At 49.6% G+C, this 22,980-nt stretch overlaps 1 protein-coding gene across 1 annotated transcript in view; it reads left to right on the top strand.

Annotated features, from left to right (window-relative positions):
* Positions 1-18,903, top strand: part of IFFO2 (intermediate filament family orphan 2) — a 55,893-nt gene extending 36,990 nt beyond the window's left edge. The window contains exons 2-9 of the mRNA XM_054394997.1: positions 1,543-1,603; positions 2,499-2,594; positions 5,783-5,923; positions 8,451-8,593; positions 12,548-12,668; positions 15,680-15,769; positions 16,841-16,971; positions 18,798-18,903. Of these exons, the coding sequence (XP_054250972.1) occupies positions 1,543-1,603; positions 2,499-2,594; positions 5,783-5,923; positions 8,451-8,593; positions 12,548-12,668; positions 15,680-15,769; positions 16,841-16,971; positions 18,798-18,903 (889 nt within the window). The remainder of the gene's footprint in view (positions 1-1,542; positions 1,604-2,498; positions 2,595-5,782; positions 5,924-8,450; positions 8,594-12,547; positions 12,669-15,679; positions 15,770-16,840; positions 16,972-18,797) is intronic.
* The last annotated feature ends 4,077 nt before the right edge of the window (positions 18,904-22,980 follow it).

Genomic DNA, 22,980 nt, shown 5'->3' on the forward strand with positions numbered 1-22,980 from the left:
CCAAAGTTACTATTTTTAGAGAAGCAAATGTAATTAGTAATGAAAAAAAAAACAAAACAACCAAAAACACAAACCAAAAAAACCCAACCCAACCCACCCCCAGCTAGGAGATGGAAATGAAAACTAAAAACATTTGCTGACAAATACAAATGTCAACCTTAAATATTTTACCCTGCTTGGCAGGGTTGCTTGTAAACACAAAGAAAGCACAACAAACCTGCCTGCATAAATCAAAGGTGGTGAATTGCCACACTTCTGCACCACAAGAGCAGGAAAAAAAAGGCAGCTGCAGCTGGAGTGACCTCCTGGCACTGTGCTCCTCAGAGCTGCTGCTGCTGCTGCTGCTGCTGCTGCTGCTGCTGCTGCTGCTGCTGCTGCTGCTGCTGCTGCTGCTGCTGCTGCTGCATTAAGGTGCAACCCATTGAGGTACCTCTGAAGACAGCAAACTGCAGCAGCACCCTGCCTGCCTGCCTGCCTCTGCTCCTGTTGAAATGATCCTGGCTTCCATGTCAGGGGGTGGGATTCCACATGCACTTGGAGTGCAGAGGTGTATGGAGTAGCATAGGGATTACCTAGGCATCAAATCTGCTGCCTCAGGTGGAATAGAAAATTGTAGAATATCAGAGCTTCATGGAATTGTTTGGGTTGGAAAAGTTCCCTAAGATCATCCAACCATCAGCCCAACACTACCATGGTTACTAAACCATGGCCCCAAGTGCTGTGGCCACAAGTTGCTTGAATACCTCCAGGGATGGAGACTCCACCACCTCCCTGGGCAGCCTGTGCCAATGCCTGACCACTCTTGCAGCAAAGAAATTGTTCCTCATGACCAACCTAAACCTCTCCTGGCACAATTTCAGGCCATTTCCTGTCCTTCCATCACTTGTTCCTTGGGATAAGTGACCAACCCCACCTGGCTCCAGCCTCCTTTCAGGGAATTGTAGAAAGGCATAAGATCTCCTCTCAGCCTCCTCTTCTCCAGGCTGAACAACCCCAGTTCCCTCAGCTGCTCCTCCCCAGAACTCTTTTCTAGACCCTTCACCAGCTTCCTTGCCCTGGTTCCCTCAGCTGCTCCTCCCCAGAACTCTTCTCCAGACCCTTCACCAGCTTCATTGCCCTTCTCTGGACCTGCTCCAGCCCTTCAATATCCTTGCAGTGGAGGGCATGCAGGTTATTGAGGATTTAGATGTAGAAGGCACGTAAATATATGAATCTGATTGGACTGAACAGATAAATACTTGGAGTGTTTCACAGAACTTGCATTCAGCTGATTCTTTTTTGCCCTGAAAATTTTCCCCACTTTATTTGCAACCCAACATTGCAGAGGAGAGCAGGAAGAAAGTCTCACTGGGAGTGGGTTGAGCTTTTATTCTCTTGCAGACTTAGTGCTTTACAGGGTGTACAAGTGAGGGGGACCATCTGCTTTACATCTCAAAGAGCTGTCAGCACCCTCCAGCTAGCAGAAGACTCCTGATTTTGGTGGCAATAAAAAAAAAGTCCTTTTCTTTAGTTAACCTTTTGCCTGCCAATCTTCTCTTTCAGGTGGGAAGAGGAACTGACAAGGAGGATGAGCCTGGAATCGATGGTAGAAACCTTGCGAGAGGTAAGCCTTGAAGAGTCTGTGGTGAGAGGTTCAGCTTTGTTCTTCCCCTTCTGTTATGCTTTTAATTGTGTGTGCCCAGGTGGCCAAAAAGGCCACCAGCAGCAGCCTGGCTTGGATGAGCAATGGTGTGAGCAGCAGGACCCCCTCCCTGGTAGAGGCCATACCTTGAGTCCTTGGTTCAGTTTTGGGCCCTTCATTCCTTTGGGGGGCTGGAGCAGATCCAGAGAAGGGCCATAAAGCTGGGGAAGGATCTGGAGAACAGCAGGGAGAAGCAGCTGAGGGACCTGGGGTTGCTGAGCCTGGAGAAGAGGAGGCTGAGGGGAGACCTCATTGCTCTCTACAGCTCCCTGAGGGGAGGTTGGAACCGGGTAGGGGTTGGTCTCTTCTCCCAAGGGACAAGTGACAGGACAAAAGGAAATGGCTTCAGGTTGCACCAGGAAAGGTTTAGTTTGGACATGAGAAGAAACTTCCTCACTGAAAGGGTTTTCAATCCCTGGACCAGGCTGCCCAGGGGAGGTGGTTGAATCCCCATCCCTGGAGGTTTTTGAGAGCTGCAGAGATGTGGTGTTGAGGGCCATGGTTTACCCCCAGCCTTGGCAGAGTTAGAGGATGGTTGGACTGGATGCTCCTAAAGGTCTTTTCTAACCCAAATGATTCAGTCACTCTAATTACTTGAAGCTGTTTAATTAAAAGTCTTCTAGGCAGAGCAGCTGCCTGTGTTGCTCTGTGCTAGAGAACAGTGCTCCTGTTTGGAAGCCGAAGCAGGAAGGTGCTGAGGTTTCTGGCAGTGACATGAGGAGGTGGTGACCTGCCCTGTCAGCCCTGCTCAGGTGAAGTGCTTGCAGCACACCTTTGCCTCTCACCTCTCAGCTCTTTCTGTGCTTTTCCCTTGCAGGAGGCGCAGGAGGCGGAAGCTCTGCAGGAGGAGTTGAACGAAAAGATTGAGAGGCTGAAAGCAGAACTTGTGGTCTTTAAGGGTCTGATGAGTGATGTAAGTAAACTGCAGAGCAGAGTGGCCAACTCCCACTGCCTTTGTGAAGTGTGTGTGTCATGCAAATGGCTTCATTCATGAGAAGGGTATGGTCCTAGTGAGTGCTGCTTTGTAGTTAGCATTATGGCTGCCTTTATGACCTAATGCATCAGACAGATCACCCTGCCCCCTGCTTCCTGTCTGGTCTGTGTAGAGATGCATTAACTTGCTGCTTAGCCCATGACCTGGACTCTTCCCTCCCCTTCCCAGTTCTCCACAGCTGGCAGAGCCAGCAGTCAGATCCACCGCCCTGCACCAAAAACTCTTGGAGACCTCACAGGTCAGGGTAAAGGATTCAACAATGTGGAGCACCAGGGGGACTTGGCTCTGAGAAAGTCCCTCTCCAAAGGAAGATGCTCTCTGTGTTAGCAGCTCCCTTTCTGGAAGCTCTGAAGATGTTTCACCCAGTGTCACTGGGTGTCAGGTGTCTGGCTTTGTTTCCAGTGCTGCTTTGACCTAATTTTTTTTTTTTTTTGTTTCAAGGGCCTCGTTCTCTCAGGAATTTCCTCATCTGTTGTTAGATGTTACTGGGTGAAGCTGGGTTACTTCTAGGCTGTGCCTGGATAATTTTCTTACAGGCAGAGCAGCACTGTTGATGCCTAGAGAGATGAGCTGGGGTAGCAGTGAGGTGCCATGCTCTAGGACTGAAGGAGTGCTGCTGCCAGATGTCTGATGGATCTGTCCTATTGTGCTAATTTCTCCTGTAATTTGGGGTAGAACTGCTGCCTTCTGTCTCTGTTTAAAGCTTGCAGAACCTGCTCCCTGGTGTCAAATCCATTCTCTCAGGGCTGCTAGATCTGTTGATGTGGATCAATTCAGCAATTAGCTGGCTCTTCTTTTGGTGTTCAATGGAAAACAGGCATGCTTGGGTAGAGGCAGAGTGTGAGATACTTGTCAAGGCTGCCTCACCATGATGACTTTTCTATTGGGCAAGAAGTGTTTGTGTGTACAAAAAGGGTGGTGGTGAGTGCAAACATCCTCCTCAGCTTTGAGAGAAAGTGTGCTCTGGGCTTTGTGAAGTCTCTAAAGGAGAAGAGAGCCCAAGGAGAGCTTGGTTTGAATCCCTCTGGGTAAATATTTAGAGTAGGGAAGCACAAAATGTTGGCACGTGGCTCTTGCTTTCCTGCAGATCACAGGATCAGAGTATGGTAGGGATTGGAAGGGACCTCTGGAGATTGAGTTCAACTCCCTTGCCATGGCAGGTTCACCTAGAGAAGGTCACACAGGAACATGTCCAGGTGGGTTTGGAATGTCTGCAGAGATGGAGACTCCACCACCTCTCTGGGCAGCCTGCTCCAGTGCTCCACCACCCTTAAATTAAAGAAGCTCCTCCTCATGTTTAAATGGAACTTCTTACAGTCAAGTTTGTGCCCATTACCCTTGTCCTGTCACTGGGCACCACTGACAAAAGACTGGTCCTATCCTCCTGCCACTCACCCTTTGAGTATTGATCAGCATTGATGAGATCCATCCTCAGTCTGCTCTCTTCCAGGCCTGGTCCCTATGCAATTGGTAAGATTGTATTGACAGTGTGGCAGTGCTTAGAGGTTTCCTTTTTCTCAGCATATTTGCAAGACCCAAAGCTCTTGTCCAAAGGTGGCTGACAAGGCTGGAAAAGAGCTCTTTAATAATCTGAAAGAAAACAAAATCCCAACCCCAAAGCTTTCTTCTTGGAAAGGGGGTAGGGTATTTAAGAATGTTCTAAAAAGAGTTGATCTGCAAAGGATGATCCAAGGGCTGGAGCAGCTCTGCTGTGAGGATAGGGTGAGGGAGCTGGGGGTGTTCAGCCTGGAGAGCAGAAGACTCTGGGGGGACTTTAGAGCTGCCTTCCAGTACCTGAAGGGATCCTACAGGAAGGCTGCAGAGGGACTTTTCCTGAGGGTTTCTAGAGACAGCACAAGGGGAAAGGATTTGGAGCTGGGGGAGAGCAGGGTTAGAGTGGAGCTGAGGAAGAAGTTCTTCAGTAGGAGGGTGGTGAGACACTGGAATGTGTTGTGCAGGGAGGCTGTGGATGCCTCCTCCCTGGAAGAGTTCAAGGCCAGGTTGAGAGGTGTCCCTGCCCATGGCAGGGCTGTTGGAGTAGATGATCTCTGAGGTCCCTTCCAACCTGAGCCCTTCTAGGATTCTGGTCAAAGCAGAAGCCTTGCCTGGCCACTGAAGGGCTCCTTTCCAACAGAAAGTCTCATCTGAGCTGCAAAATGCCTTTTTCCTGGAACAGGGTTTGTTCCTAAGGAGCCAGCTGTAGTGTCTGGTGGGACTCTCTCTTACAAATCCCATTTCTAATTACTGGCCAGGGGGAAGCAAGATAAAATTTCTTTTCCATGTTGAATTTGTGCTAGGCTGGAAGCCAGGTTGATGCCAGAGAAGAGTATTTGCTGTTAGCAGCTTTCATGGATCTCTTCAGATCCAGTCTTGATCTTTATGGTATAGAATCACAGAATGGTCTGGGTTTTGGAAGGGTTCTCCAAAGGTCATCCAGTCCAACCTCCTCTGCAGTCAGCAGGGACATCCTCCACTAGATCAGGTTGCCCAGAATCCTGTTGAGCCTCACCTTGAATATCTCCAGGCCTCAACTACCTACTTGGGCAACCTGTTCCAGTCTCCCACTACCCTCATGGTAAAGTTGCTGAGTAGCCTGGATTCTGTTTTAAAAGCCACTTCTCCCTGCAGGCAGAGTTTTTCTGTCTGAAAAGGGAGGGGGAAATTGGTGCAAAACTCAACCAGGTTTTAGACTTCATTCTAGTCTCTGTATTCTCCATTTTATTCTCCTCCACAGGGTTTTTTTTTTTTTCCTCCTTCACTTGGAAAAGTTTTTCTTGATGCGTAAAAAACTGTGGCCACACCTAGCAGTCATTTTGGGGTGGGTGTAGGGTTGTTTGGGGTTCTCTATTTTGTTTTGTTTTGTTTTGTTTTGTTTTTCTGGTGGCAAATGACTCTGAGTTGCAAGTTTCTTAGAAGCAGCTGTGAATGTTCCTTGTTAGCTGTCTGGTCTGCTTAGACTGTCCGTGCCCTGCCTTTCCCGGAGCAGATGCAATGTCGTTTAAGAATGGTATGCCCCTGGGGTTAGAGAGAGAGAGATACTGTGGGGTATCTCTTCTTTCCTTGAACTGTATAATAATAGAAGATAATCACTGCTGTCCTTCCTGCAGCCCATGACAGACCTGGACACAAAGATTCAAGAAAAGGCCATGAAGGTGGACATGGACATCTGTCGGCGAATCGATATCACAGCCAAGCTGTGCGATGTAGCGCAGCAGCGCAACTCTGAAGACGTTTCCAAGATATTCCAGGTGATTAGGCCATGAATTTTCCAGAGGGTAGGATGAGAAGTGAGGGGACAAAAGGGAGCAGTGTTGACAATTGTGGTCTCTTAGGTCATTTGCCTCCTCTGGAAGTTTCTCTGTGTCAGATGTATTTCCCTCTTTTTTCCTTTCGGGCTCGGAAGCGTAGCTTTCTCCTGCAGGAGCTGCTCCAAGAGGACAAAATGGAGAGAGTTTGGGGAAAAGAAAAAAAAAAAAAAGCAGCCTCAGGATGACTTTTAAGACATGCTGGTAGGCTACAATGAATGCAGGGATAAAAAAAAAAAAACAAAACAACATCATTGCAGGGTCTAGGTTTGTGTAAATGGCTTCCTCACTTTTGTTCCCTTCGCAAGTGAGAGGTTGGAAGCTCGTCGAACTGTCAGCTGAATGTTCTTATTTCTGCCTCAAGCTCCATGGCCAGAAATAAAGCTGCTGTGGTGGTGAGCTACAGCTGCTTTGTGAGACTAGAAACTCCAGTTGTTTTCCTTGAGCTACTGTGGCTCCTTGGTGCTAGTAGGAAAGTCCTTGAACGTGCTCCAAAAGCAAGGAATTAACTAACAGCTGTGTGTGGAGCAAACCTGTAACTCCCAGTGCAGCTGGTCTTTGGTCAGAACTGGAATTTCAGCTTTGATTAACCCAGCTTCCTTCTACTCTGATCTAAATGTGCCTTGTTCAGCCTTTCACCAAGTCTGATGCTTCTCTTTGTGTAGTGGTAACCACAGAGTGTGCTGAAAGCTGTCCCCAAACCACTGGAGAAGATCCTCGTGGTCTCTACTGGTTGTGTTTTCATGGCTGCAGTGAAGTTGCCTGAAGGCTTACTGGGTTGTTTTTGTTTTCTTACATAGCCTGCAAGAGCCAAATCTCCTTCCTAGAGACAATTCTTTTTTTCTAGCAGGTTGAGCCATTGGGCACAAAGTGGAGAGAGCCTCAGGATGACTTTTGAGACATAGAATCATAGAATGCATTGGGTTGGAAGGGACCTTTAAAGGTCATCTAGTCCAACTGCCCTGCAGTGAGCAGGGCTACCCCACCTAGATGAGGCTGCTCAAAGCTCCATCAAGCCTGACCTTGGATGGCTCCAGGGGTGGGACATCCACCACCTCCCTGGGCAACCTGTGCCAGTGTTCCACCACCTTCACAGTAAAGAACTTCTTCCTAATGTCCAATCTAAATCTACCCTTCTCTAGTTTGAACCCCCTCATGCTATCACTACAAGCCCTTCTAGACAGCCTTTCCCCAGCTTTCTTGTAGGCCCCCTTCAGGTACTGGAAGGTTGCTATTAGTCTTCCTGGAACCTTCTCTTCTCCAGGCTGAACACCCCCAGCTCCCTCAGCTTGTCCTCATAGGTAAGGTGCTCCAACCCCTTCATCATTTTTGTGGCCCTCCTCTAGATCCACTCCATCAGATCTGTGTCCTTATGTCCTTCTTGTGTTGGCATCCCCAGAGCAGGGCACAGCACTGCAGGGGAGGCCTCACCAGAGCAGAGGGGCAGGATCCCCTCTCTCCATCTCTGGCCACACTGCTTTTGGTGCAGCCCAGGCTGCCATTGGCCTTCTGGGCTGCAAGTGCCTGTTGCTGGCTCCTGTCCAGCTTTTTGTCCACCAGCTTTTTGTCCACATGCTGTCTTGCATTGTGTTACTGGTTCCTTCTGGTCTTTGAGGAGAACTGCTGGGGCTTTCTGCTCAAAGCTAACTACAAACCACACTTTGGGGCCAGCATGCAGTGGTTAAAAGGATCAGCAGGGAGAGCAGCACCAATGAGGGATGGCTGAGGTGCCAAGTAGAGGAAAAGCTCCAGCAGGTTGGGAGTGGACTGTGTGTTTTGTGAGTCTGTGGCACCATCTGTGACTATCTTCCATGCTGACAGTCCTCAGCTGAAGGAGTGATCCTCTGCAGCCTTTGCAGGGGCATCCCTTGAGTTCTCTGCACGTCTGTGAACTTCATTTCTTTGGGGTGGTCCAGGTGTTTTCATGGTTCCCTTAACCCTTCTTCTGTCAGCCTGAAATTGAGCACTCTGCCTCTGCTGATGGGCTGGGAAGGACTCTGACATAAAGGCTACCTAGGAAGGCTTCCTGTCTGCTCCTTTGTGGTGGTTCAATGCTGGGAGCAACAGCCTGTGGCGGTGGCAGGAGAGGGAGAGTTCTGTCATTGCTCTCAAGCCTGCTGCCTGGGCACTCCTGCCAGCTTTATGCTTCTACCCTCTATCATTCTAACCTCTGCATGTTCCTCTGGTAGATCACAGACTGGTGTCAGTGAGCAGACAAACCTCTGTAGAGCACTGGCAGCCTGCAGCTTGCTTTGCTCCTCACCCTTCTGAACTGCTTCCCTGCGCTCTGTGTTCACCACCCATTAACGGACGCGGTTCCTGTCCTGAATCCCAGCGATCCCTGGGCTGCCTGGGAGCTGATGAACACTTCTCTCACTCCAACCTAATGGTTCTCCTCTCTTTGTTTCTGCCCCTTATGGCACAGCACCTCAGCTGAACCTTCTAGTTACTGCTCTTCTCTCCAATTAAGGTGGCTTCCAAGAAGAAGGAGCGCAAGCTGACGTCTGACGATGACCTCTCTGAGCAGGATGGAGACAATGGCAGGTTCTCTGATGATGAGGTCAGCTGTTCCTTGAACATCACAGATGAAATGAAGAGGATGTTTAATCAGCTGTGAGTATCATGGAGAAAGCCTCACCTGTTGAAGCCCAGAAATCCAAGTGTTGGCTTCTTTCACAGCTTCGCAGATTGCCTTGGGGTGGAAGTGACCCTCAAAGGTCATCTTGGCCAACTCCTCTGCGGTCAGCAGGGACACCTTCAACAACAGCAGGCTGCCCAGGGCCACATCAAGGCTGATCTTGAATGTCTCCAGGGATGGGGGCTTCAACCACCTCTCTGGGCAACCTGTTCCAGTGTCTCACCACCCCCATTGTGAAGCACTTCCTCCTGAGTCCAACCTAAATCTGCCCTGCTGCAATTTCAAACCATCGCTCCTTGTCCTATCCCCACAGGCCCTTCTGAACAGTCCTCTCCCCAGCCTTCCCTTTCAGATATTGAAATGCAGCTCTAAAGTCTCCCTGTAGCCTTCTTCTCTCCTCAGCCTGTCCCCACAGGGGAGGTGCTCCAGCCCTCTGATCATCTTTGTGGCCTCCTCTGACTCCAGCTCCATGTCACTCTTGTGTTGGGGGTGCCATGGCTGGATGCAGTACACCAAGTGAGGTCTCAACCAGAGCAGAGACCTCCTGTTGTAGACATGATGGCTGTGGCCACAGCCTGCTGAGACTTTTGAGGGTCCCTGCTGTTTGTTTTTGCCTGAGGAAGGCCCCAGGAAGCTCTGTAGCTCTGACTTTTCCCAGCCTTGCAGTATGGGTGTCTTCTGCCAACTTCTGCAGTGACTGCAGAGGGAAGAATTCCCAGAGTTTTCCCACACAATGTAGGCCAGTGTTCCAAATGTAGGAGTGTGTGAGAAACCCTCTGAGGAGCACTAGCTCATCCTCTGCTGTCAGCTGCTGCCAGAGGCTCTGTTCTCAGAGTGTCTCTCTTGTCTTTGCACTTGAATTTCACCTAGGAGAGGGCACATTATTCACAGAATCTGTGGGGTACCTCCTCTTGTCAGACTTTTGGGTTAGATTTTAGTCTCTTATTCATATTTAGTGTAGTAAATAAAGAGCTCCAGGCTTGGGGCAGAGTGCCTGGAAGCTGCCCTGCAGAAAAAGACCTGGGGATGTTGGGTGATAGCAGCTGAAGGTGAGCCAGTGTGCACCCAGGTGGCCAAGAAGGCCACCTGGATTAGAGATAATTTGGCCAGCAGGACCAAGGAACTGTTTTTTCCCCTGTACTGGGCAGTGGTGAGGCCATACCAGGTTCAATTTGGAGCCCCTCACTCCAGGAAGGACATTGAGGGGCTGGAGCAGGTCCAGAGAAAGGCAAGGAAGCTGAGGAAGGGTCTGGAGAAGAGGTCTGGCGAGGAGCAGCTGAGGGATCTGGGATTGTTGAGCCTGGAGAAGAGGAGGCTGAGGGGAGACCTTCTGGCTCTCTGAAAGGAAGTTGCAGCCAGGTGGGGGCTGGTCTCTTCTCCCAAAGAACAAATGACAGGGCAAGAGGAAATGGCCACAAGTTTCTCTAGGAGTAGTTTTGGTTGGACAGGAGAAGAAATTTCTTCCCTGAAGGGTTTCTCAAAGACCAGAACAGGCTGCCCAGAGAGGTGGTCAAATCCCCATCCCTGGAGGTGTTTAAAAGCCCCAGAGATGTGGTTCTGAGGGCCATGGTTTAGCCCCAGCCTTGGCAGAGTTGGTTGGAGTGGATGACCTTGCAGGTCTTTTCCAACCAAAACAATTCTACCCTTCTAAGAAAAAGCTCAGCCAGGTCTGTCTGAGGTTGCTGGGGTTTTAAATCCCTTTCCCAGCCCTGCTGACTCCACACAAGCAAGCCTGTCTCCTTAGCCCAGCTCCTCAGCCTCCTACAGACACTGCTGGCCTCAGCTTCCTCCCTGAGATGTTATCTGCCTGAGAGGAAGTGAGCTCAAGGAACAAAAATGCATCAGCCTGAAAGGAGCAGCCTCATTCTGGGAGCCAGTTGCAGGCATTTGTCAAACCTCCCTCACAAAGCCAAGGAGCAGCTACCAGTGTTCCACTCTGCTGCTGTTCAAACCAAGAGGGATTCAGCTGCCTCCTGAAACTTTCCTTTATTGCACAACTGCCCAGGGCTTGTTCAGGCACCAGTGTGAAAGGTCACTCTTGCCTCTGTTTGCTCCCATCTTAGGTGGCTGTAGCAGTATCTTTGAGTCCACAGTGAGGATTTGTGGAGTCAGAGAACTGTTTGGGTTGGAAAAGACCTCCCAAGGTCATCCAGTCCAACCTTCAACCCCACACCACTGTGGCCTGATATCAAACCATGGCCCCAGGTGCCATGGCCACACATTTCTTGAACAGCCCTCCAGGGATGGGGACTCCACCACCTCCCTGGGCAGCCTGTTCCAATCCCTGACCACTCCTGCAGCAAAGAAATTGTTCCTCATGTCCAACCTAAACCTCCCCTGCTGCACCTTGAGGCCATTTCCTCTCATCCTATCACCTGATGCTGGGGAGAAGAGACCACTCCCCACCCCAGTCCAGCCTCCTTTCAGGGAGCTGTAGAGACCCAGAAGCTCTCCCCTCAGCCTCCTTTTCTCCAGGCTGAACACCCCCAGGCCTCTCAGCTGCTCCTCCCCAGCTCCATTGCCCTTCTCTGGACACACTCCAGCCCCTCACTGTCCTTGTGGGAGTGAGGGGCCCAAAAACTGAGGTGCACCCTCCCCAGTGCCTAGTACAAAAGCACAGTAGCTTCCCCTGCACATCATTTTGGGGTTCAGCTTTCCCTTGTGTAGCTTTCACTCCTAGTTGTGCCTTTTGAGAACACCATTTTGAAGTGCTGCAGGGAAAACCTTGGCTGAACTTCCCTCATGCAAATCAGCAGGGAGGCTTCTGGTGCCTGTTTCTTGTACAAATCCTCACGCTGCCTTTGGGCTTTTGTATGAAAAGAACAGTTTGAACCATTTCTGGTGGTTTTACAACCAAAGGGGGAAACTAATGTGCAGCTCCATCTGGAGGGCAGAGCCAGCACTGTGGGCTTGAACCTTGGGAGTGGGAACAAGGATCTGTTTATTCTGCTCTGGGGTGGCAAAGAGCCCAGCAGGCAGGCACTTGGAGAGGGGCAAAGCCTGCTTGTACAAACTGGGAGGGGTTTCAGCTGCTGCATTGTCTCTTCCATTCACTTTTCAAGCCTCCTTTTTTTTTTTTTCCCAGAAGATTAATTAAAGAGCTGAGGGAGCAGGGTTGGGGCTGTTGCCACTGGAGCTGGGGCTGTTGTCACTACAACTGGAGCAGTTATCACTAGAGCTGGGTTTGGTGTCACTAGAGCTGGAGTGGTTGCCACTTGAGCTGGAGTTGTGGCCACTAGAGTTGGGGTGGTTGCCACTAGAGCTGTAATAGTTGCCACTAGAGCTGGGGTGGTTGCCACTAGAGCTGGAGTTGTGGCCACTAGAGTTGGGGTGGTTGCCACTAGAGCTGTAATAGTTGCCACTAGAGCTGGGGTGGTTGCCACTAGAGCTGGAGTTGTGGCCACTAGAGTTGGGGTTGTTGCCACTAGAGCTGGGCTGGTTGCCACTTGAGCTGAGTAGTTGCCACGAGAGCTGGGGTTGTTGCCACCAGAGCTGTAGTAGTTGCCACCAGAGCTGTAGTAGTTGCCACTAGAGCTGTAGTAGTTGCCACTAGAGCTGGGGTGGTTGCCACTAGAGCTGTAGTAGTTGCCACTAGAGCTGGGGTGGTTGCCACTAGAGCTGAGTAGTTGCCACTAGAGCTGGGCTGGTAGCCACTAGAGCTGAGTAGTTGCCACTACAACTGGGGTTGTTACCACCAGAGCTGTAGTAGTTGCCACTAGAGCTGGGGTGGTTGCCACTAGAGCTGTAGTAGTTGCCACTAGAGCTGGGGTGGTTACCACTAGAGCTGAGTAGTTGCCACTACAACTGGGGTTGTTACCACCAGAGCTGTAGTAGTTGCCACTAGAGCTGGGGTGGTTGCCACTAGAGCTGGGCTGGTAGCCACTAAATGTGGGGTGGTTGCCCTGAAGCTTTTCCTCTTTCCTTCCCAGTCGTGAGACCTTCGACTTCGACGACGACTGCGACAGTTTGACCTGGGAGGAGAACGAGGAGACCTTGCTGCTGTGGGAGGACTTCACCAACTGCAACCCTTCCATCGACCTCCAAGGAGAGGTGAGTTTCTCTCCCTTATTTCCTCCACCCTCTCTCTGCCCCAACCTTACCCCTCAGCAGCTTTTTCAGCTGCCTGAGCCTCTGGGTTTTTGAGTGGTGATTTACTTTGCCACACCAACCTGGCTTTGATTTTTCCCAAATCCTCTTAGTGCTGTCTCTCTCTGGTTGCTTTCTCAGCCTGTGCAATCAGTTTGTTTACCAATCTTCATTTCTTCTGCTCCTTCAAACTGAGTGTTTGAAAGCACCAAGTGAGGGTCAGAAGCCCTCCAGCATGTCTTGTGGCTCCAGGAGCATCACACAATTGAAAACTGGATTGCAAACTGGCTTGACAAGAGAGGTCAGAGGGTTGGCATCAGTGGCACAGAGTCACCTTGGAGGCCTGTGGCCAGTGGTGTCCCCCAGGGATCAGGACTGGATCCAGTTTTGTTCAGTATCTTTATCAATGACCTGGCTGAGGGCATTGAGAGGACCCTCAGCAAGTTCCTGAGGATACAAAACTGGTGGGGGTTGGCTGGCACCCCTCAGGCTGTGCAGCATCCAACGTGACCTGGACAGGCTGAGAGCTGGCTGCAGGCAAACCTCAGGAAGTTTAATAAGGACAAGTGCAGGGTCCTGCACCTGGGAAAGAATAACAACAGGCACCAGGACAGGTTAGAGGCTGCCCTGCTGGAAAGCAGCTCCACAGAGAAAGACCTTGGAGTGCTGGTGGGCAGCAAGTTCTGCATGGGACAGCAATGTGCTCTTGTGGCCAAGAGAGCCAATGGGATCCTGGGGAGCAGCAAGAAAGGTGTCCAGCAGGGCTGGGGAAGTTCTTCTACCTCTCTACTCTGCCTTGCTGAGACCACAGCTGCAATCCTGTGTCCAGTTCTGGGCTCTCCAGGTCAGGAGAGACAGAGACCTGCTGGAGAGAGTCCAAGGGAGAGCCAGGAGGATGATTTGGGGACTTGAGCATCTCCCCTGTGAAGAGAGCCTGAGAGCCCTGGGGGTGTTTAGTGTGGAGAAGAGAAGGCTGAGAGGGATCTGATCAATGTCTATCAATAGCTGAGGGGTGGGTGTCAGGTGGTTCACAGAGCTCCAACAGAGGTTGGAACTGGCTGATCCTTGAGGAGCACAAAGGAAGACAGTTCAGTGCAATAATCCTGCCTGCTGCCACTGTCACTGCAGTGCAAAGATGCTGAGGCAGCAGTCCCCTGCACGTTCTCTTGCCTTGGCTGCCAGGGGCCTGCGCTCATTTCCAGCTCCCCCTTTAGTGCATCGTCTGGCATGGGCTGGAACCGCAGAGATGACTCCGAGGTGCTGGGGCTGCAGAAAGCAGCCTGCTTGGGTGCCTTTGGAGCAGGGAGAGAGGCAGAGTGCTCTGACATGCAGCCCATGTGCTGGAATTAGTGGCAGGTTGATTTGCATAGAGCCCTGCGCGCACGCCTCAGCGCAGCTCTCGGAGGAGCAGCGCGGAAAAAAACTCTGTAAAGGTTTTAAGCAGCTTAAATCCTTCTAAATGAAAAATTATCCAAGGCAAGGGTAGATTTGGCTTGTAGATGGAGATGCAGAATAAAGACTGCTCCATCTGTGCCTGGTCTTTAACACAGTGCTTTACATGCCTGAATCTTCCTTCCGCTGGCTTTATTCCTTCTCACGTCCTTACGCGCTGCCCCAGCCACCTTCTTTGGTGACCTTCCTCCTTAAAGCCCTGCTGCATATAAAAGGATAAGTGGAATGATTCTTGTAACTGGTTAGCCTGACACATTGCTACCAAGGTAGGATCCTGATAAAGCTGCTGCAGATGTGGCCCAAGGATGGGAACATAATTAAGGTTGAATTAAATGGAGGATAATTTCTTCTCCTGGAAAAAGGTAGGTAGCAAATAACACGAAAGAGAACAATGAGGTTGTTGCAGGCTCTTTGTGGCAGCATGAAATAGTGCTGTGTGGTTTTTTGGTTTTTTTTTTTCTGTGCTGGCAATCCAAAGCAGGGGTGATAACAGGGGGCTGTTGTCTGACAGGATGTCCCCTCTGGGACAGAGCATGTTCTCGTGTGGGCTGTTTGATCAGGAGCGTGCTGGAGTCAGCTGGCTTCAGCCAGCAGGCAAGTGGAGAATTTCAATAGGAAAGAGCTGGGTGCAGAGCGTACCTGTGAGGTAAGGGAGGCTGGAAGGACTTGAGAGCAAAAAAGCTGGCACTGGAAAAATGACAATTCCAGCACAAAGCTGCAAGTGATGGGGTGGGTAGTGCAAGGGGGAATTTTTATTTGATGGCTGAGAGCAGTTAGAGAGTATCTCAGTGTGATCAGGCTGTGGATGGGCTTGGTTCTTTGGCATATGCATCAGGTAGAATCCTAGAATCAGTCAGGGTTGGAAGGGACCACAAGGATCAGCCAGTTCCAACCCCCCTGCCATGGGCAGGGACACCTCACACTAGAGCAGGCTGGCCAGAGCCTCATCCAGCCTGGCCTTAAACACCTCCAGGGATGGAGCCTCAACCACCTCCCTGCACAACCCATTCCAGGCTCTCACCACTCTCATGGGGAAGAACTTCTTCCTCACGTGCAGCCTGAATCTCCCCACTTCCAGCTTTATTCCATTCCCCCCAGTCCTGTCACTACCTGAGATCCTAAAAGTCCCTCCCCAGGTTTATTGTAGGTAGCTGTGTTTAATTGCTGGAGCCTTGCTCTGTAGGTTCCTTGAGAGGCTTTATCTTTGTGTGTACAAAACCCTGTTCCTGGTACAAAAACGTTTCCTGGTGTGCCAGTTTGAAGGAGCAGAATATCCCAGTGTGAGGTGTCCCTGCCCATGGCAGGGGGGTTGGAACTAGGTGATCCTTGTGGTCCCTTCCAACCCTGACTGATTCTCTGATTCTATGATCCCTTGTCTGTGTAAGAATGTCTTAAACAAATCTTGGCTGAAAAAGCACAGGAACCTGCATTCCTGAGTGAGGTTAGACAAGGAAATCTTCAGCCTGCCTCTGAACTCCTTCTCAGTTTCCTGCTAATTCTTTGTGTCCTCCTTTCCCCTACAGGAAGAAAACCTGGGAAACTTGATCCATGAAACAGAGTCTTTCTTTAAAACAAGAGACAAAGAATACCAAGAAACAATAGGGCAGATAGAGGTAAGGAAGGGGAGCCTGATGATATAAAAACATGAAGGGTGTCCTGGTCTGGTACACCCATGGAGGAAAGGTGGAGTGCTGCATATCTAAGAAGACAAAAGCATTTTTCTTTGCCATACCCTTGGGATTATTTCTAAATACCATCCTCTACACAGCACTATTGCTGAGTAAGCAGAGAATCACAGAATCATTTAGGCTGGGACAGACCTTTAAGAGGGGAGATTGAGGCTGGAGAGGAGGAAGCAATTCTTTAGAGCGACGGTGGGGAGACACTGGAACAGGTTGCCCAGGGTGGCTGTGGATGCTCCCTGCCTGGAGGTGTTCAAGACCAGGTTGGATGAGGCCCTGAGCAACCTGGGCTAGTGGAAGATGTCCCTGCCCATGGCAAGTGGGTTGGAACTGGCTGATCTTGAAGGTCCCTTCCAACCCAAACCATTCTGTGCTTCTATGAACCTGAACTTTTGTTCCTGCCTGAAGTAGGGAGAACTACAGAGAATATAAAACCAGATTCTATGAATCAAGTCCAACCATTAACCCAACACTACTAAACCATATCCCTCAGCACCACATCTACACAGCTTTTAAATCCCTCCAGAGATGATGGCCTGTAGCTGGAGGAGAGAAACTCTTCAGAACAAAGAGAATAAAACTGCACCATTTATTCTTTTTTCCCCCCTTTCTTTTTCTTGCATCTCCACCATCACATTGGGAAATGCTTTACAAGCTGTGGCCTTGGAGGTTGCCAGCCACAACAGCTATAGCTTCTCAGTGTCTTTGCCCTGCCTAGAATGTGCTTTCATTAATTACTGGAGACAAACAAGATGCCAAGCAGCGGGAAAAGAAGAAAATCCAAACAAACCAAACAAACTCAGGCTGCTGAGCTTTTGATTAAAATACACTCCCCAAGCTTCTGAATGCATTGGCACTATACAGCACTGAGGTTGAATATATATTGTGTGGATGGCCTGGTTTGGTTCTGGGCAGCTTTAGCACCCTCACCACTGTGTAAAATGGAGAGGAGGTGGGAGAGAAGCTGCTGGCAGGTTGATTATTTCCTCTTCTTTCTTCCAGCTGGAACTGGCCACGGCCAAGAGTGACATGAATCGGCACCTTCACGAATACATGGAAATGTGTAGCATGAAAAGAGGCCTGGATGTGCAAATGGAAACCTGTCGGAGGCTTATCAAAGGCTCAGCTGACAGGTAAGAAGATATTTACCACTCTGCCCTGGGGGGGATGCTGCAAGAATGTATTTTGCTTTTGTTTCCTGCCAAGTTGCTTTAAAGGCAACGGAATCGTCGGATCACTCGGGTTGGAAAAGACCCTTTGAGATCATCAGGGCCAACCATTCACCCTACTCTACCAAGTTCACCACTAAACCATATCTGAATGAGCTTTAAACCCCTCCAGGGGTGGTGACTCCCATCACCACCCTTGGCAGCCTGTTCCAGTGTCTGACAACTCTTTCAGTCAAAATTTTTGTCTCATGTCTAATCTAAATCTGCCCCATTGCAGCTGGGGGCCTTTCCCTCTTGTTCTGTCACTAATTACCTGTGAGAAGAGACCAGTGCCCACCTCTCTCTATTGTTCTCTCAGGCAGTTGTAGAGGGCAATGAGGTTTCCCCTCAGTCTCCTCTTCCTCACACTAAACAGTCCCAGTTCCCTCAGCCACTCTTCATAAGACTCATTCTCTGGGCCCTTCACCAGCTGAGCTGCAACTTTTTGTACTTTGCAATAAAATCCTAGAATGGCTCAGGTTGGAAGGGACCTTAGAGATCATCTGCTCCAACCTGCCTGCCATGGGCAGGGACACCTCTCAACTAGACTCAGCTGCTCAGGGCCTCATCCAGCCTGGCCTTGAACACCCCCAGGGAGAGGGCATCCACAACCTCTCCAGGCAACCTGTGCCAGAGTCTCACCACCCTCCTACTGAAGAACTTCTTCCTCAGCTCCACTCTAACCCTGCTCTCCCTCACCTTCAAACCATTCCTCCTTGTCCTGTCTCTAGACACTCTCATGAAAATCCTTCTGCAACCTTCCTGCAGGATCCCTTCAGGTACTGGAAGGCAGCTCTAAGGTTCTCTTCTCCAGGCTGAACACCTCCAGCTCCCTCAGCCTGGCCTTACAGCAGAGGTGCTCCAGCCCTTAGATCATCTTTGTGGCCTCCTCTGGACTCACAAAGCTTTGTCCTTTAGAGAATCTTATTTTGTTCAGGATCATGTAGCAGTCTGTAACAGCATGTAAGGTCATGAACACATCAGAGATTAACAAAGATCTGCTGATACAACAAAAGGCCTCACAGAAGATGGAAGGCACTGAATTAGAGATGAGAACTTGAAGTATAAAGCAGAACAGCAAGGTTCTGAAGGGTGGGTAGCAAGAAGAATCATAGAATCAGTCAGGCTTGGAAGGGACCACAAGGAGCAGCCAGTTCCAACCCCCCTGCCATGGGCAGGGACACCTCACACTGGATCAGGCTGGCCAGAGCCTCATCCAGCCTGGCTGCAAACACCTCCAGGGATGGAGCCTCAACCACCTCCCTGCACAACCCATTCCAGGCTCTCACCACTCTCATGGGGAAGAACTTCTTCCTCACATCCAGCCTGAATCTCCCCACTTCCAGCTTTATTCCATTCCCCCTAGTCCTATCACTACCTGAGATCCTAAAAAGTCCCTCCCCAAGGTGCCAGTCTCTTTTCAGTGGTGTCCTGTGATAGGATAAGGGGCAATAGACACAAACTGGAACCCAGGAGGTTCCACCTCAACACAAAGAGAAAATTCCCTTGATGTGGGGGTGCTGAAGTCCTGGAGCAGGCTGCACAGAGAAGTTGTGGAGTCTCCTTCTCTGGAGGCTTTCAAGACCTATCTGGAAGTGTTCCTAAGTGACCTGCCCAAGGTGATCCTGCTCTCTGACTCGATGATCTCCAGAGGTCACTTCCAACCCCCAGCATATTCTATAATTCTATGATGCTTCATATTTTTGTGGGTTTTTTGTTGTCTGAACCTTTCTCTGAATCTTCCCCCACAGAAATTCTCCATCTCCCAGCTCTGTAGCCAGCAGTGACTCAGGAAACACAGATGAAATTCAGGATGACTTGGACAGAGAGACGGACGTGGAGCCCATGGTCAGCTGATACGTAGCTGGAGCATTCCAGTGAAAGGGAAGATCCAAGAAAAGATTAGAAACCATGATGGGGGGGGGGGGAGGAAAAAAAAACCAAACCCAAACCAAACAAACCAACCCCAAAACAAACCACAGAAAAAGACTTTGAAAAGTCCTTGCACAGGGTTTCTAAGGACTCACTCCTCCACGCATCCCCACCCCACCCAAGGATTGGTGCTGTAAATTTCTATTGTTCTACAAATCATAAATGCAGAGTCCTGTATGAAAACCATGGTGGTTTAATTGTGCCTTTGCCCCAAGCTGAGCTACTTTGAGCTCCAGTGAAATCTTAATAGCAGGTGGTTTTATATATATATATATATATATATCTCTATATATATATATATAAATAGAAGTATTTAAATACAACCTGGTGGCAGCAGAGAACGGTGCTGCAAAAGGCTCTGGGTACTTCAAGAAGCTTCTGGTTTTATTGAACTGCTGCACTGGTTGGCAAAAGGAACCCTGGCAAAATGAGAAATGAACCCAATCATGGTACAATTCACCATTGCCAGTGCCTGGCACAAACCAGAGTGGCTCCAAATTGAACTGTGTGAACACTGCTACATCACAGCAGCTTTACAGACAGAGTTTTTTAGGAGGAAAAGAATCCTAAAACCCAAGGAATTTCTTCATCTTTCTAGCTGAAGGAAGGAATTTGGAAGAAATAGGTCCAAGCTTTCTGCTAGAGACCAGGATTTGAAGCAGCAGGTCTCAGCCTGGTGGCAAAGCAGGTGGCCCAAAAGGGAGGGTCCAGTGGGGTAGGACTATCACTGATAAACTACTATGCAAAACAAACAAAAGCTAGCCTTATTTCTATGGAATGTTTGGTCCCTGCTGGGCTACACTTCTCTGGTGGGGAAGGGAAAGCTAAAAAAGAAAAGAAAAAAACAAAACCAAAACCACTTCTGCACTTGGTAGTTATCTGTAGAGCTTCTGTTGAGGAGGAATCCTGTATCATGATGCCTTTGTTTCCAGTGATTGGATTAAGAGGGCAATCAGCCCTTCAGTTCCTCTCTTGTTTTGTGTTTTCCTCCTCTTTTTTTCCCTCCCTCCCCCAGGATTTTTTACTTTTAAACCATGGTGTCTGCATATTTTCCTTTGCTGACAGGGAGGTGACTCCATTTGATGCTGCTTTCATGGTGTTTAGAGAGGGGGTAGGTGAAGCATCAGGCTAAGCTGACACGTGGTGGCATAGCTAGAAGCTTGAGATGTGACACTTGGGGTGAGTTGCAGACCTCTGTTCTTCAGGAAAGTTGGACTTTGGGAAAATCCTGCAATCCTTTTTTTTTTTTTTTTTTAGGAGTAAAATGAATCCCAACCTGCCCTAGAATTGGGGAAGAACAGCCATGTGCTTTCTCTGTGAGAAAAAGGAAAAGACCTAAGCATTGTCAATCTGTATTTTTAACACAGGAGAAAGCAGCATCCAAAGTCAAATCACTTGGTGGCATTTGAGGCACCATCAAGCTGTTAATGGTAATTGTAGCACCTCAGCCAGGTAAAAACAGGGTATAAACCCCAGCCAATAATTAGTTTGTTTGGTTTTGGTTTAGACCAAGACTAAAAGTGTAGTTAATCCTGCCTAAAGGTTACTGTGTGGTTCCCTGGCAGCTGCAAGACTCAGAGCAAATACCAAATGTATTTTTTTTTTCCTCTGCCAGGAAACATAAAAACTCCTTTGTAGGAGCAGTGCTAGGACTGGGCAGGGAGACACCTGATGGAAGCCCCCTCTCAGTGTTGTGTGAAGGTAAAGAGCTGGGCAATCTTTTTTAGCTTCCTGAGTATTGTTTCCAAGCCTTTTATGGATTGATCTGAACTCAGTAAGCATCCAGCCAGTAGAGATCAGTGTTGCTATGCCCAGAAGGAGCACAAAGTGTTTGAGCAAACAGCATGTTCCTAGGCAGTGATGTAGAGGAGCAAGATCTCAGAGGGCTTCTGCTTGCACTTAGACCTTGTGGCTAGAGGAATGGCTTCTCAGTTTGAGTGTCCTGTGTTGCTCTTTGTCCCCATCTCCTGCTTGGTGGGATGGTGCTTTTAGGCCACATCAATCAAACAGGCTCCCTGTTGTTTTTCAGAACAGGGAGGAGGACCAGGATGATCCATCTGGATCCACAATAGGGAGGCCACAATCCCTATGGATGGCTTCTGTCCCAGTTAATAGATCCAAGGATATTCTTTGGTATTCATAGAATAGCTACCAAGTTCTTGGTTCCTGTGGTGTGGGTTAGGGGCTGCTGCTGCAAAGCCTGTTGCATCATGTCAATGTAGGTGACTTTTCTCTGGAAGAGAAACTTGATTCCAAAGTGCTCATTTCTAGTAGCTCTTAGGTGGCCCAAGTGGTAAATGTCACATTTGCCAGGGCTGCAAGTTAGGGTTGGGGTAGGGACAGGAGAAGGAGATATTTTTGTGGAGGGGGCTGGGACTGCATGTTTTCAATCAAGTACTCTAAAGGTTTTCAAGCCTGTTATGAACTTGAGCTGCTAATAGGGAGTTTCTCAGGAGGCTGAGAAACCATTTGCCAAAGCTGGATGTCTGTGATGCTTTAGTGACTCTGGTGGAGGTGGTGTTGTCAAGCATTCTCCTTGCACAGTGAGATCAGCCTCGTTGGAGGCTGTTGGGCAGCTCTCCTCAGCTCTGAAATGCTCTTTGGGAGTGGAGATTTTAACAGCCATCCAGCTTAGCTGCTCTGTTGTGTGAAGGGTTTTTTTTTTTTTTTCCCCTTTAAAATTCATTGTCCTAGAAGGAGAGAAAAAAAAAAAAAAAAGCTGGTTTGGAAACTGGTAGTTGGTATGTTGAGGGTAGGAAGGAATATCCTTATTTTGAGGGAAGTGAGGAAGCAGAATGGAGCTGTTGAAATGAGCTGTAACCTCCAGTTGATCTCCCAGCCATAATTAGGAGGAGCATCTCTAACAGGGCTGGTAAGTTGTGAGGGATGTGGGTCTACAGTAGAGGGTAGAGATATAATGTGTCTGGTGGTGATGTGTGTGACAGTGAGACACCATGGTTGTTGGTGCCTGTTTTGTATAGCCATATGTAACCCATTTGTGAAGCAGAAAAGGTGTCTCCAGGTGTGGGGTTGGGGTTTTCTTTTCATTTTTGAGGGCTCAGCAGATCGACCTTTCAGGAGCTAACAAGGGTTGGCCCTTGGATTGTATCCCAAGGAGGTCTTTTGGTTTAGTTGCAAGCAAGGCTGGGTGGGCAGAGGCCAATGGGATGAGATTGAACAAGGCTGAGTGCAGGGCTCTACACTTTGACCACAACAACCCCAAGCAGTGCTACAGGCTGGGGACAGAGTGGCTGAGAGCAGCCAGGCAGAGAGGGACCTGGGGGTGCTGGGTGACAGTAGCTGAACATGAACCAGCAGTGTGCCCAGGGGGCCAGGAGAGCCAATGGCATCCTGGCCTGGATCAGGAATGGTGTGGCCAGCAGGACAAGGGAGGTTATTCTGCCCTGTGCTCAGCACTGCTCAGGACACCCCTTGAGTGCTGTGTCCAGTCCTGGGCTCCTCAATTCAAGAGAGATGTTGAGGTGCTGGAAGGTGTCCAGAGAAGGGCAACAAGGCTGGGGAGGGGTCTGGAGCACAGCCCTGAGAGGAGAGGCTGAGGGAGCTGGGGGTGTTCAGCCTGGAGAAGAGGAGGCTCAGGGCAGACCTCATTGCTGTCTACAGCTCCCTGAGGGGAGGTTGTAGCCAGGTGGGGGTTGGGCTCTGCTCCCAGGCACCCAGCAGCAGAAAGAGGGGACACAGTCTGAAGCTGTGCCAGGGGAGGTCTAGGCTGATGTTAGGAGGAAGTTCTTCAGAGAGAGATTTGCCATTGGGATGTGCTGCCCAGGGAGGTGGTGGAGTCATCATCCCTGGAGATGTTCAAGAGCAGCCTGGAGGAGGCTCTTAGTGCCATGGTCTGGTTGATTGGATAGGGCTGGGGGATAGGTTGGACTGGAGGATCTTGGAGGTCTCTTCCAACCTGGCTGATTCTATGATTCTAATGCTGCTGCTGGAACTGCCAGTGGTCCTGTTTGTGTATAGAAACCAGATCAAAAACTTGCCAGA

Source organism: Indicator indicator, chromosome 32 (genome assembly GCF_027791375.1).
Source record: "Indicator indicator isolate 239-I01 chromosome 32, UM_Iind_1.1, whole genome shotgun sequence".
NCBI classification, from domain to species: domain Eukaryota; kingdom Metazoa; phylum Chordata; class Aves; order Piciformes; family Indicatoridae; genus Indicator; species Indicator indicator.